Raw genomic sequence first — 12,458 nt, 5'->3', positions numbered from 1 at the left:
TTCAGAAACGTGTGATAAGTTCCACACACAGATCTTTATCTTTTTGGACTTTTTGTCGTACGTATGAGACATTGGGGTGGGTGTGTTTTTTTCCAGCGCTGCGACGAATATAGCCTAAAGCAGAAGACCGTGACAATAAATCACACGATAAAAAGAGAAGCATATCCCAAACAATTGATGAAAGTAAAAAAGGAGTGGAAATGGATTGACCTAAAAAAGTGAAGGGCCTAGAATAATTTCTTTCTTTATTTGGTGTCTTACGTCGTTTTCAACCACGAAGGGTTATATCGCGACGGGGAAAGGGGGAAGATGGGATAGAGCCACTTGTCAATTGTTTCTTGTTCACAAAAGCACTAATCAAATATTTGCTCCAGGGGCTTGCAACGCAGTACAATATATTACCTTACTGGGAGAATGCAAGTTTCCAGTACAAAGGACTTAACATTTCTTACATCAGTACTGCTTGACTAAAATCTTTACAAAAATTGACTATATTCTATACAAGAAACACTTAACAATGTCAAGGGTAAAAGGAGAAACAAAATCCGTTGGTCGCCTCTTACAACATGCTGGGGAGCATCGGGTAAATTCTTCCCCCTAACCCGCGGGGGGTGCCTAGAATACTGACGTATGTCCTTTTTCTTATTAATGAAAACAGAATAACACAAATAAAGCTGTTATTGAAGCCACTGTACGCAATGAAAGTGAGCTAAAAAAAAAAAAAAATGTTAAAGCACACAAGCAAGAAAGCATTCAAAACACATTTTCACAACCTGACAAACATTACATGTGAACGCACGCCGAAACAACAATTTTAAAACACTTCATGACGCTTTGTGGCAAGTGGCAACTCGACATGTCCTACAGTTAAATGTTGAAAGGATTCTACGTATATGTCCCATGCTTTAAAAAAAAATCACACTCTACCGGCGTAACAACGCTTTTACGTAGTATGGTCACAGATTAAAAGGTTGGAGAAACAAAAACAAGACAAAAGAATCTTTTTTCCCCACTAATCTCTTGGATACCATGAAGTATTTATTTTCAAACAATATTTTGAATAGTTTTTGCCGATGAAGCGTGGGTTGTTTTTTCAGCAAACAAAATAGGTTTTATATAAATGAGTTTTAAAAAAATACGCACACACACACACACACACAGAGGATTGCAACCAATACTCCCCCACCTCCCATCATCAGTACCAGCTTCAGCCATGCCAACAGACAAATAAATAAAAGATGCGGGCTAGTTACTGTGGCCAATGGAGTGTGACCAACGAAGCTTGAACCGTGACGGCCAACAAACTGATCCAATCAATAAATCAGCACTAACTATGCAGGGGCTAACAGGTCTGTCACACGCATTCACACTGCCTTAGACAGACATAGTGAAACCTCCCTAAAACAACCCCCAACATAAGATTTCTTTCTTTTTAAAATCTGACTTTTTCAGATTTTGTTTTTCAACATTTGTAAAAAAAATAATTACCTCCGTTTTAAGACTCCGGCCCTCATTTGGAAGGCTAGGTTTTCTCAAACTTCTTGAGGTTCTTAAAACCATGGAGGGGGGTCCACTGTATAGGGAAGTTCTTCAACAGAAACACAACATGTTCTTTTCTTCTTTTATTTTTTTTATTTACGAGGATTTATATTGTGCACGTATCTCACCACACAAGGCGACTCAAGGCGCATGTTACCTATTAATGCCGTGTGAGATGGAATTTTTTACACAATATATCACGCATTCACATCGGCCAGTAGATCAACAGCCTATAGGCGCTGCATCCACCTTTCACGGCCTATTATTCCAGGTCACACGGGTATTTTGGTGGACATTTTTATCTACGCCTATACAATTTTGCCAGGAAAGACCCTTTTGTCAATCGTGGGATCTTTAACGTGCATACCCCAATGTAGTGTACATCATATTTTTTCTTTAAGACCGCGAACAATCTTTAAAAATCTTAAAAGAGAAGGATTCTTAAACTGGAGGTGACTTTTTAGATTGTGTGAGCAGTAGGTCTGAACGAGCAAGGTCTAAGGTGAGTGTCAAATCAAGGGGGGTTGCATTGGGGGTTCCACTGTTCAACAATCAACGCTGGAGATGTTGAGGTTAGTAACTGGCCTACCCCAGGTATTCACACTATCTGACACTCTCAGATTAACACACTCACACACACTTCACACTAACACGAACACACCCTCACATGCATAGGCACACGCATGCATGAACACACACACTCATACACACGTAAACACTCACATACTAACACATACTCACAGGCTCACACGACAGACACACACACACCCACGCACACACTCACGTATAAACACATGTACATACACACTCACCGGCACACATATGATACACATACACATAAACACACACACACAAACACCTTGTCACTGACAGGCGTATCAAACAGATTACTTAAGGCCACAAAACATTCATTTTTCTTTAATGCATCACAAATTAACAAGCTTTTAGTTTGATAACAATTTCAAAGCAGAAACGCATATAAAAATGTAAACATCAATATTTTCAAATTAAATCAACTTCAAAATCACAAAAGGTTCTACAATGGAGCACCCCCTTTTAGACCAACTTATTTCTCGCTTCCTGCATTTTTAAAACGGTTTGACAGATTATAATATATTGATACTTTCCATCCATTTGTCTACTCAATAAAATGCATCATTTATCATATGGAAGGCCAAAAAAGTCAATGACAGACCTGGGAACCCCTGTTTTGCATTTGGAGTATTCTCAAACAAACTTTGTGTGTTTTCAAAAAAATAAGTGTACAGTTTACCAATACCTTTAAAATAATGCTTCTTTCAATATGTAATGACAAAGGCTGTAATCATTGATTAAATGCAGAGTTCTATAGTTATTTTCATCATTAAAAGAGACAGAAAAAAACCAGTCTTGAGAATTGTTCTCGTCGCATTTTTTTTCAACCGACCATACTGATCGTATTTTACACAATCAAGCGTACAAAATAAGGCAAAATCGTATGGGTTCCCAGGTCTGCAATGACGATTACATTCTAAATCAAAGGTTTTTTTTACAGAAAGTCATATCTGACCACTCCGTGACAAAAATCATGAAAAAATGTTAATAAGGTGACCTCCCCTTTTCTTTCCATGGATGTCTGCGTATTGCTTGAAGGAACCTATGCACAAATTTTGAAATGAATCTGACCGGGGATTTGAATACACTAATATGTCCTTAAAACTCTCTCCTTATTAATTAAGACCTGATTTTTTCAGATTATTGACAGTCTTAAAACGAGGCTACCATTGTAATAACCAAGGAAATCACCAAATTGCATCACACACACATTTGTTTTATTTTCTTGAAACGTATTTAGTTTTGAAGTCAAAATTAAAACTCAATCAGCTCAAACTTTTGTGCAAAAGTTTCAAGAAAATATGCAATTTCAAGCAAAACAAAGAGAGTGATGTATATTCCAACCCCAAACACATTATATGTGTCATTATATAATGTGTAAACAGAAATACTAAATTCGCTTCTTTCCAAACTCACAAATTCAATAAAATATTAACTCTTAACATGCAAAGCAATCTTTGCAATAAAACAAAAACAACAAATCTGAATCAAGAAGTCTCAGCAACCATCCACCAACAGACTGAGAGGAAACAGATAAGAATGAGAAGAAAGACCGTAACACAGGCAGATTCTATTTATATTACTCACTCACAGAGAAACAGTGTATTTTATTTATATTACTCACTCACAGAGCAACAGTGTAAGTGATATCAATATGGCACACGTGCTAAAAACGTCTATGGTTTGTGTAGTTTCAACCAATTCAGCTACAAAATTGTTGATTTTCTGGGACCGAGTTTTTGCTTTTATTTGAAAATGGTTGTAAGTATGCTTACAAACAACATAAAAAATGATTGTAAAGGCACATGCAGGTCAGTAAATCTCTGTGTATATAGTAAACATTTGTGTGAGAGAGAGAGAGAGAGACAATGACAATGACAAATCTTTATTTTTCGAGGGTGACAAGAATAAGCATAGATATGCTTTTTTGCATCTGGCCCTCGCCCTAAAGAGGGACTAAACTATTTTACTATAACTATGACTAGGAAAAAAAAAGAAAAAAAAAGGTTACATAAAAACATTAATGGTAGAACATATAAGTTTATGTACATGAAGCGCATTATGTAGAAGGATTGTAGATCATAAGGTAGTGTTCAAAATTGGGTGTAAAGCAATGAAGATAAACGCAAAGTAAGCATACTTTGCAACAATACATTAGCTCAGCAAAACAATGTATTACACAGAGAGAGAGAGAGAGAGTGTGTGTGTGTACGTGTGTGAATATGTGTGTGTGTGAGTGTGTGTGTGTGTGTACGTGTGTGAATATGTGTGTGTGTGAGTGCGTAAGTGTATGCGTGCGTGCATGTATTGTGTGAGTGTGTGTGTTGGTGGACATGAGAATCTGTAACTGTGTTGGTCTCTTTTAGTGTTTCACAAAGAAACAAAAGGTAACAATAAAATCAGCAAAAAATAGGATGAAGCATTATGCAATCCTAAAGCAAATTCAGGGGCAAAGCTCAAGTTTTGCAATTCATCAGGGGGAAGAATTTCAAGCATAAGGGCACTTTACAAATTGCATCAGTAGACTTGTGTAGGTAAAGCAACAACAACAACAATTATATCTAAAAAAATAAATGAGCACAAAAGAATTTGAAGTGTCAGTTTTGAGGGACAATTGAGAGGTTTTTCATCATTATATAGCTGAGGAGTTGGAAAGGAAGGCAGGACTGGGTAGGAAGGGAGAGGAGAATGAAAAAGTGGGAGGGGGGAGGGGGTAGAGAAATAACGTTTACATTTTAATCATCGCTGCTTCAGGTGAGAGAAATTCAAGTTTTACGCCCTCACGGCAAAGCCATTAGGGGCATGTTCCTGGGTTTTAACCCGACTTTAGATGAGATACACAAGTGTATGCGTGTTTAGGTGGTATCAGCCATCTACACTTATGGCAGAATGACTGAGGTCTTTTACATGCCACTGTGGTGACACAGGGGTGTGAGATGGATACCGTCTCTGGGTCTGCACATAAAGTTGACCCGTGTCCGTCACGTCCCGGATTCGAACCAGAGACCTTCAGGTATGCATGGCATGAAAAAGTACATGTACTGAACCACGGTGGGAAAGCCTGTTAATACTGTAACTGTAAATCCCAACCGGAGCAAAAAACTCAATAAAAAATGTGAAGACACAGCAGAGAAATTGATCACTTATCCCCTTCCAAAGTACACATTTTTCATATTGTCTGTTTTTGTTTTGTTCTGTCATATGCAAGCAGGTTTTCCCTGCAAACAGCACCACAGCAAGTTTGTCAAAAACAAAATGTTACCATCATATACCACTACCACTATCCCAACAACAAAAACAAAACACACACAACAAGAGGCGAAGCCTTCACGGCTCACGTAAGAAATCGACAAACAGTAACACAAACTCAATCACTCCGTCACACATACACACACACAGTAAGCATACCGTCGCGATATAACCTTGAACGGTTGAAAACGACGTTAAACACCAAATAAAGAAAGAAAGAAACAGTAAGCATAAGTGATACGGTGCAAGAGTGCGAGACACTAGATCTAGATCTGTCTGTCTGTAGCCTACTTTTTAGTACTTACGGGGACACGACTGCCAGATGGCCAGATCGACACTGCGCTTTCGACAGCGCTTTCGACAGCGCTTCCTCGCGCAGACACTGGAAACACGCTGTGCAGATTAACCTGTAGGAAATCTCCTTTGGTATCTTCTTTATCTATTTTTCTGGAGCTACGAAACCGAACAATGTGAAAGCGTGTTCTCCGAATCGGCGAACTGCAGCTCGGTGATAACTGTATCTATACCACAATCCTTCACGCGATCTGACCTAACCTTGACCCCTGACCTGGTCTACATACCATACACGACACAAACCAGTCAGCTGTTTGTACCCCCCCAAAACCCCCTACCACCCGTTTTCTTTGGATACACACTTTAACTACATACGTGCCGACGAAATGTTGATCATTGCTTCAATACTTTGAAGCTGTTGCTTGGATAATAACCAGGTAAAATTAGTATTTCGGTGTTCAGTCAAATGTTAAAGTTTCTATCACATACACACACACATACACACGCACAGACGGACACAAGTTAGCATCGCATAGGCTACACTTACGTGAGCCAAAAATTAAGAAAAAAGAAAAACACAGACAACCAAGTTTGTTCTTGACTTTGTTCCATAAGCCTCAGAAAGAGCAGCAACACTCCCTTGCTTCAAGGATAGTTGTTGTAATGCAAAATATCTCTGATACAGAGCAGCCAACAGGATGGCATGAACATTTCATTGAGGTCATCTGGTTTTAAAAATATTAACATGAAGATATCTGCAACTTTTGATAACTGACACTGATTTACTGAAGGCTACTAAGGCTTTTCTGTTGGGAAAATCTGAATATTTGTGTGTTTGTTTTTGTTTTGATTTTCAAAAAACTTGGTCTTCAGATCTAAACATATGACTAGTAAGCAAATATTATCATTATCAAAATAATAGTGAACATATTGAAAGAAAACTGGGTTTTTAAATGAATTGGTCAGCTTACTTAGAAACTGCCAGGACAGCATAATGGGTCAGCCTTCCTTTTGGCTACAGGGTCAAATTCAACTGCTTCTATACTCATAATGGTCAACCCCGCAATGAGCAAACCCCATAATTGGCAATGCTCAGCATCTGTCATACTCAATGGACGAGGCTAGTGTTGGCAATTACTTGTGACTTTAACACATTTAGAGACAAGGAGCTTTGTATAATGCAAATCATTACAAAAGAAAATGTGCTGCTTTGTATGCGGTCAGAAATTAGTGCCAGGCGAGTCACCGCTGCATGAAGTCAGCATCGTTTGTTATGAATGGGAGTTGTGCAGCTTCTCCCATTATGGGGGGCTCTTATTGCGGGGTCATCCATTCCGGGTGGAAGAGGTCACATTCAAATTCAGCATCTCTTTATGATTCAAACCATCCCGTCAATCCAACATGATCAACAGTCTTTTCTGTCAAACACTTGAGGCTTGCAAATTATCTTCTTTTTCTTGACAAAGTCCTTGCATGCTGCTATGGATCTGATCTTCATTGTGTATGTTAATTTGGGGAAGGGGAACAGAAACTGGAATGTTGAAGATCACCTGTCAGGTTCAATTCTGATGACTGTGGAGTCCAAAACTGACACAATGTTCAGTATCATGACTGGTTTTGGAACAAATAAAAAGGTGAACAAAGTTTGAAAATACTTATGATTCATATTATCCTCCAAAGCTGCATGAAAGCAACAGCAGACAAAATGAGGTGTTGATAATGACGGTACAGTGGAGACCCCAATGTAAGACTCCCTCCCTTTCAACAACATGTTTTCTCAGACTTTCTGTTCATAACCTCCGTAAGTTTACCCCCATTTAGTGGAAATATGTTTGTTCCCCCAAGATGAAATTAAAGCCACTGCATTATAATAGGTGATTGGACTTTTGACTGACATATTCAGCTGAGAAATAAACTGCTTGCCCTTTCTGACCGACACTGACCATGGGTGAAGACCAAGTTTTAATCTATGAGACGGACGCTTTTGATGTCTGAGAGGAAACTGTGCCATGGTCAAAGCATGCATATCACTACAGAGGTACTGTTATTTTTATTTGCATTGCGTTGCTGGTACACCTGTACTCTTCTTCAGCCATACACAAGGAGATACCGCTCAACAGGGCGCAGGGGTCAAAGTTGAGGGAACAAAATTCGTATTATAGTCCCGAAAGTACGTTAACCCTTAGGCTGGTTGTCGCAACATATGTGACTTTACGTATACTGTCACCTGGTTGTCACAACATATGTCGCGCTACTGGCTCAGTCTGTTTGATCGGTTCCGATTACCTCCCTTGGATGCGAAAACCTATGACCGTTTTACTCTATTTTTCTCTCTGTTAATTCACCAGTGGCAATGTAACGTGTTACAGAATTGCACCAGTGTCAGGGTTAATCCTAAAATTCAGCGTCGTAAACTCAGTCCATAATCCAGTGTCAATTAGTGTGGCATCTAATTGAAATCACTTTTAAAAATACTTTCCCCGCTTTAAGATTCCCTCCTTTTTAAGCTCTGTTTTTCTCTGACTTTTGAAGTCCTTAAAAGGTGGTTTCCACTGTACCTACAATGGTACCTGTAACATAATAAAGTTAAAATATTTTTTTTTTTGGTTGAGCATTTGCATAGATGGGTGGTCAGGTGTGGCTGCAGGAAGTAGACCGTTACCAGAAGTACTTGGGCGTACTCATGTGGAAGCCATGCTGCTTGAAAGAGCCGTGGCCTACATGATACTTGCCAAACCTGCAAACACAGCAATGGGTGTCATGAATAACTGGTGTGTTTTGTGTTTTGTGTGTGTGTGTGTATGTGTGTGTGTGTGTGTGTGTGTGTGTGTGTGTGTGTGTGAGTGTGTGTGTGCGTGCGTGCGTGCATGCGTGCATGAGTGTATGTGCACATGCTTGCACGTCTGTTTCTGTGTGCACACCAATCCATGTCAGTGTGTGTCCGTGCGTGTGTGTGTCTTTCTGCGTCTATGTGTCTGTTTCTCCCAACAGAAAACTATATCCATGCAAAAAACATGGATCGATCTTCAAAATTCATAGAAATCATAAGTGCACTTAACAAAAACTCATGTCTGAGATATTATACTCACACGGGGTTGAAGTGAAAGGAGCTATCCACTTTGGCGGGGTCGGTAGTGACGCGAGTGTTGTCATAGAAATATTTCTTGTCCACGGGGACCTCAAAGCGTCCAAGCTGTACCTCTGTGTCGCTCAGTCCAGCGTGAGTAATGCGAGCGTACCCCAATCTGCGAGCACAAAAAGTTATGGCTGCAATGAAACCCTCCTCTCAAGACGATCAACACATTCTTCCTTTCGGAATCAAGTCTTATTTCCTCGTCTATCTTGAATCGAACAGCACTCTTCTGACAAAAAGAGCAACTTTGTTGCAGAGCTACGGCATAGCTTCGCATGTCAAAACTTGCAAAGCGCACTAGGGTAGGAAGTACTTCGCTGTAGCCGTGGGTTTTCCGTCTAAAGACTACAAGAAGCTTCACAAAGTCGATTTCGGTCTCAATTAAAGACGGGCTTAACCCAGTCTGGAAGCACAACCGCATATATCGCTACAAGGAAACCCTCCTCTTACTGAACAGCAAGTAACTGAAATGGGTACCGGTACAAAGGAAAATACCAATCAAACTTTACATTGAAACCACAACACACTTAACCCACAACAGACAAGAGGTTCACTCACTTGATCAGATTTTTGTACATGATGTATTCACACCAGCGACCTTGATCTGTCTCATCAATGTCCTTGACCCCGCCTCCGATGATGAGCTGCTGGTAGTCTCGGCTACCAGGGGCAGAGGTCACGTAACCCAGAAACACTGCTGGGTTTTCGCTGCAAATAAAGTCAACGGTTCACTGAACCACTCAAACCTGACTATAACGACCGCCCAAGGGGACTGAGCGAAAGCGGTCTTTATAGGCAGGTGATTGTTATGGAAAGGGTCGCCATTTGGGAAACATCCAACTGCCCCAAAACACTGGCACGTATCTCACACGTCAGGCACACGAACACACACACGCAAACCTCCCACTGCATAGAAACACTCTTCACACACACACACACACACACACGCAAACACTAAGTTGTTCCACTGTAGCTGTAACCGGGGCGGGGACGTAGCTCAGTTGGTAGCGCGCTGGCTTTGTAGCCAGTTGGTCGCTATCAGTGTGGGTTCGATCCCCACGTTCGGCGAGAGATTTATTTCTCGGAGTCAACTTTGTGCAGACTCTCTTCGGTGTCCGAACACCCCCGTGTGCACACATGCGCACGAAAAAGATCCCACGTTCACAGCGAAAGTCTCAGGGCTTGGAAAACATGAAGACACGCATGCACCATCTCTGATTATCATGATCGTATTTCGATACTTTGACGAGACAAACCCAATGCTGGTGTGTCGAAGAAGACAGCCACAGCGGGCTTGTTCGAATCAAAGTATCACACCATATCTTCAGCGTATTACCAATACCTGTCCCAATATAGACCAGTTGGTCTAAGAGGACGTTAAACCCTAATAGTCAGTCTTAGCTGTAACCAATGGGGTTTGCTCCTCCAAGACTAGCTGGAATAGGTACAGTGAAACCCCTTTCAAAGACCTCCTGTTTCAAGACCTACCCGCTTTTAAAATCCTGGTTTTTCATGGTGTGTTTTTTCTTCATGAAAACTAAGTTTACCTCCATCTTAAACTCCTTCCTATCTAAGACTTGCTTTTCTCTGATTTAGCTGCTAACATGGGGGTTAACTTCCACTGTAACTATATTGTATGTGTGTTATTGTAATGTATGCATTACCTCAAAATTCATCAACGATTTTGAGACAAGTTCATTATTTGTATCACAACTGTTTGTCCGTCTGTCTAGTTAAAAGACCACTGGGTCAACGTACGGTAAATGTAACCTTTTGTTTGGTCAATGATTAAACGTTCTTATAACTACAATTCTTGTTTTTTTTATTCTTAATTTTGGAACATTAGCAGTATATCTGGGTTTTTTTTTGTATTTTTGTTGTTGTTGTTGTTGTATATGTGTTGTTTTGAGCGTTCACCTTTTCCTGAGTTCGTCAGAGAGGAACTCCGCCTGGAGCTTGCGGTCGCGAAAGTCGCGGTCATTGCCCATGTGGGTCACTACGAAGTCAACCGCTTCCCCCGAGATGTTGATGGTGGCCGTGATGGCTGGGGCCAGCTCACCTGTTCAAGACAATCATCAGAGATAATGATAATTAATAACAATCGAAAAATCACTTTTCATATCAAAGTCTAGTTGCCATCTTCAACTTTAAGGGCTGAACAATTCCAATGCTAGAAATATAATATCCTAAAGATAACACACACAAACGAATGAATGCATGCATATGCATGCATGCAGGCACACACAAACCACACACACACACACACACACGCACACACACCACAATCAAACAAACAAACACAAACATTCACACACCTATAACATTGGTAGTCTGAAAACAATATCATTTTAGAACTTTAAAGCACAAGTAAAAGCTTCAGACAGACTGCATGTGATACCAGGGGATTATCCCTTAGACTTCTCTTCCTTGAGCATTTATTATTTCGTAACACTTGCTGGAGTTATTTTGCTACAATTTTTTCAAGTTTGAAATTGACGGAGTTACTTCCCATGCCATGGGATAAATGGAAATAACACAGATTTTTTTAAAAAATAGATTAGGGGCTCGGGTAGCTCAGGTGGTAGAGCACTGGACTTGTGATCGAAAGGTCGCTGGTTCGAATCCGGGCCGGGACAGACACAGGTCAACATTATGTGCAGACCCAGAGACGGTATCCATCTCCCACCCCCGTGTCACCACAGTGGCACGTAAAAGACCTCGGTCATTCTGCCATAAGTGCAGATGGCTGATACCACCTAAACACGCATACATTTGTGTATCTCATCTAAAGTCAGGTTAAAACCCGGGAACATGCCCCTAATGGCTTTGCCGTGAGGGCGTAAAACTTGAATTTCTCTCTTGAAATAGATGTGATAGTAATAAGACAGATAAGAATAAGTGTACTCACCATGAGGTGATGGTAGGAGATGATGGGTTGACTTGATGATGGGGTACTTGGACAGAATCAGGTTTCTGAAAGGATGGAACCGCAATTAATAAATAACAAACATCAAGTTAAATTGTCAACATTTTCAGTATTAAAAAATAGAGAAAATCACACACACAAATGAGGCAAAGCGGTGCAAAAACGCACAATCTGAACATTTGCATATCCAACAGCGCAAAACTTTTAAAGATCATAGAATCAAGTTAGGTTGTTTTGAATATAGGACCATATTTAAATGAAATTGGTCTCAAAATAGTAGCTCAAAAGTTAACATTGGCAAATAAATAAATATAAAATAATACAAAACAAAACAGCAACAAAAAAACATCTTATTTACTAACCGGTCAAAATTTCACTCACGAACACAGACACACACATACACGCACAAGCACGCACGCCAGAGAAGAAACAGCATACCCCCAAGTGTGATCCTTAGTGGACGGTCCAAAGTCGACGTACATCCCAAGACGTTCTCCAAGCCACATACCCAGGTCGTTGTTTCCCAGAAAGGGCTTGGAGGCGTCGCTTTCCAGCAGCGTGATCACGTCAGCGCCTGAAAAAAAAGCAGGAAATGTGAGGCACAAAAGACGTAGATGCTACGCTAAGTCTCAACACTGACTACAGTGGAACCCCCCTTTTAAGACCTCCATAAAATCTGACAAAAACAGGTCTTAAAAAGGAGGGAGTCTTAAAATGGGGGTA

The 12,458-nt window shown here is 40.4% G+C and overlaps 1 protein-coding gene across 1 annotated transcript in view; it reads right to left on the bottom strand.

Moving 5' to 3' along the window:
- Positions 1-2,441: 2,441 nt before the first annotated feature.
- The window catches only part of LOC138968636 (PGAP2-interacting protein-like), a 32,733-nt gene continuing 22,716 nt past the window's right edge, over positions 2,442-12,458 (bottom strand). Inside the window, exons 10-15 of the mRNA XM_070341232.1 lie at positions 12,174-12,309; positions 11,718-11,782; positions 10,727-10,868; positions 9,368-9,517; positions 8,766-8,921; positions 2,442-8,413 (exon numbers count right to left, since the gene is read on the bottom strand). Coding sequence (XP_070197333.1) covers positions 8,335-8,413; positions 8,766-8,921; positions 9,368-9,517; positions 10,727-10,868; positions 11,718-11,782; positions 12,174-12,309 — 728 coding nt within the window. The 3' untranslated portion in view covers positions 2,442-8,334. The remainder of the gene's footprint in view (positions 8,414-8,765; positions 8,922-9,367; positions 9,518-10,726; positions 10,869-11,717; positions 11,783-12,173; positions 12,310-12,458) is intronic.

The sequence above is a fragment of the Littorina saxatilis genome, linkage group LG6 (genome assembly GCF_037325665.1).
Source record: "Littorina saxatilis isolate snail1 linkage group LG6, US_GU_Lsax_2.0, whole genome shotgun sequence".
Taxonomy (NCBI): domain Eukaryota; kingdom Metazoa; phylum Mollusca; class Gastropoda; order Littorinimorpha; family Littorinidae; genus Littorina; species Littorina saxatilis.
Note: the sequence above shows the minus strand (reverse complement) of the source record. Positions and strands in the feature narration are given on the sequence as shown.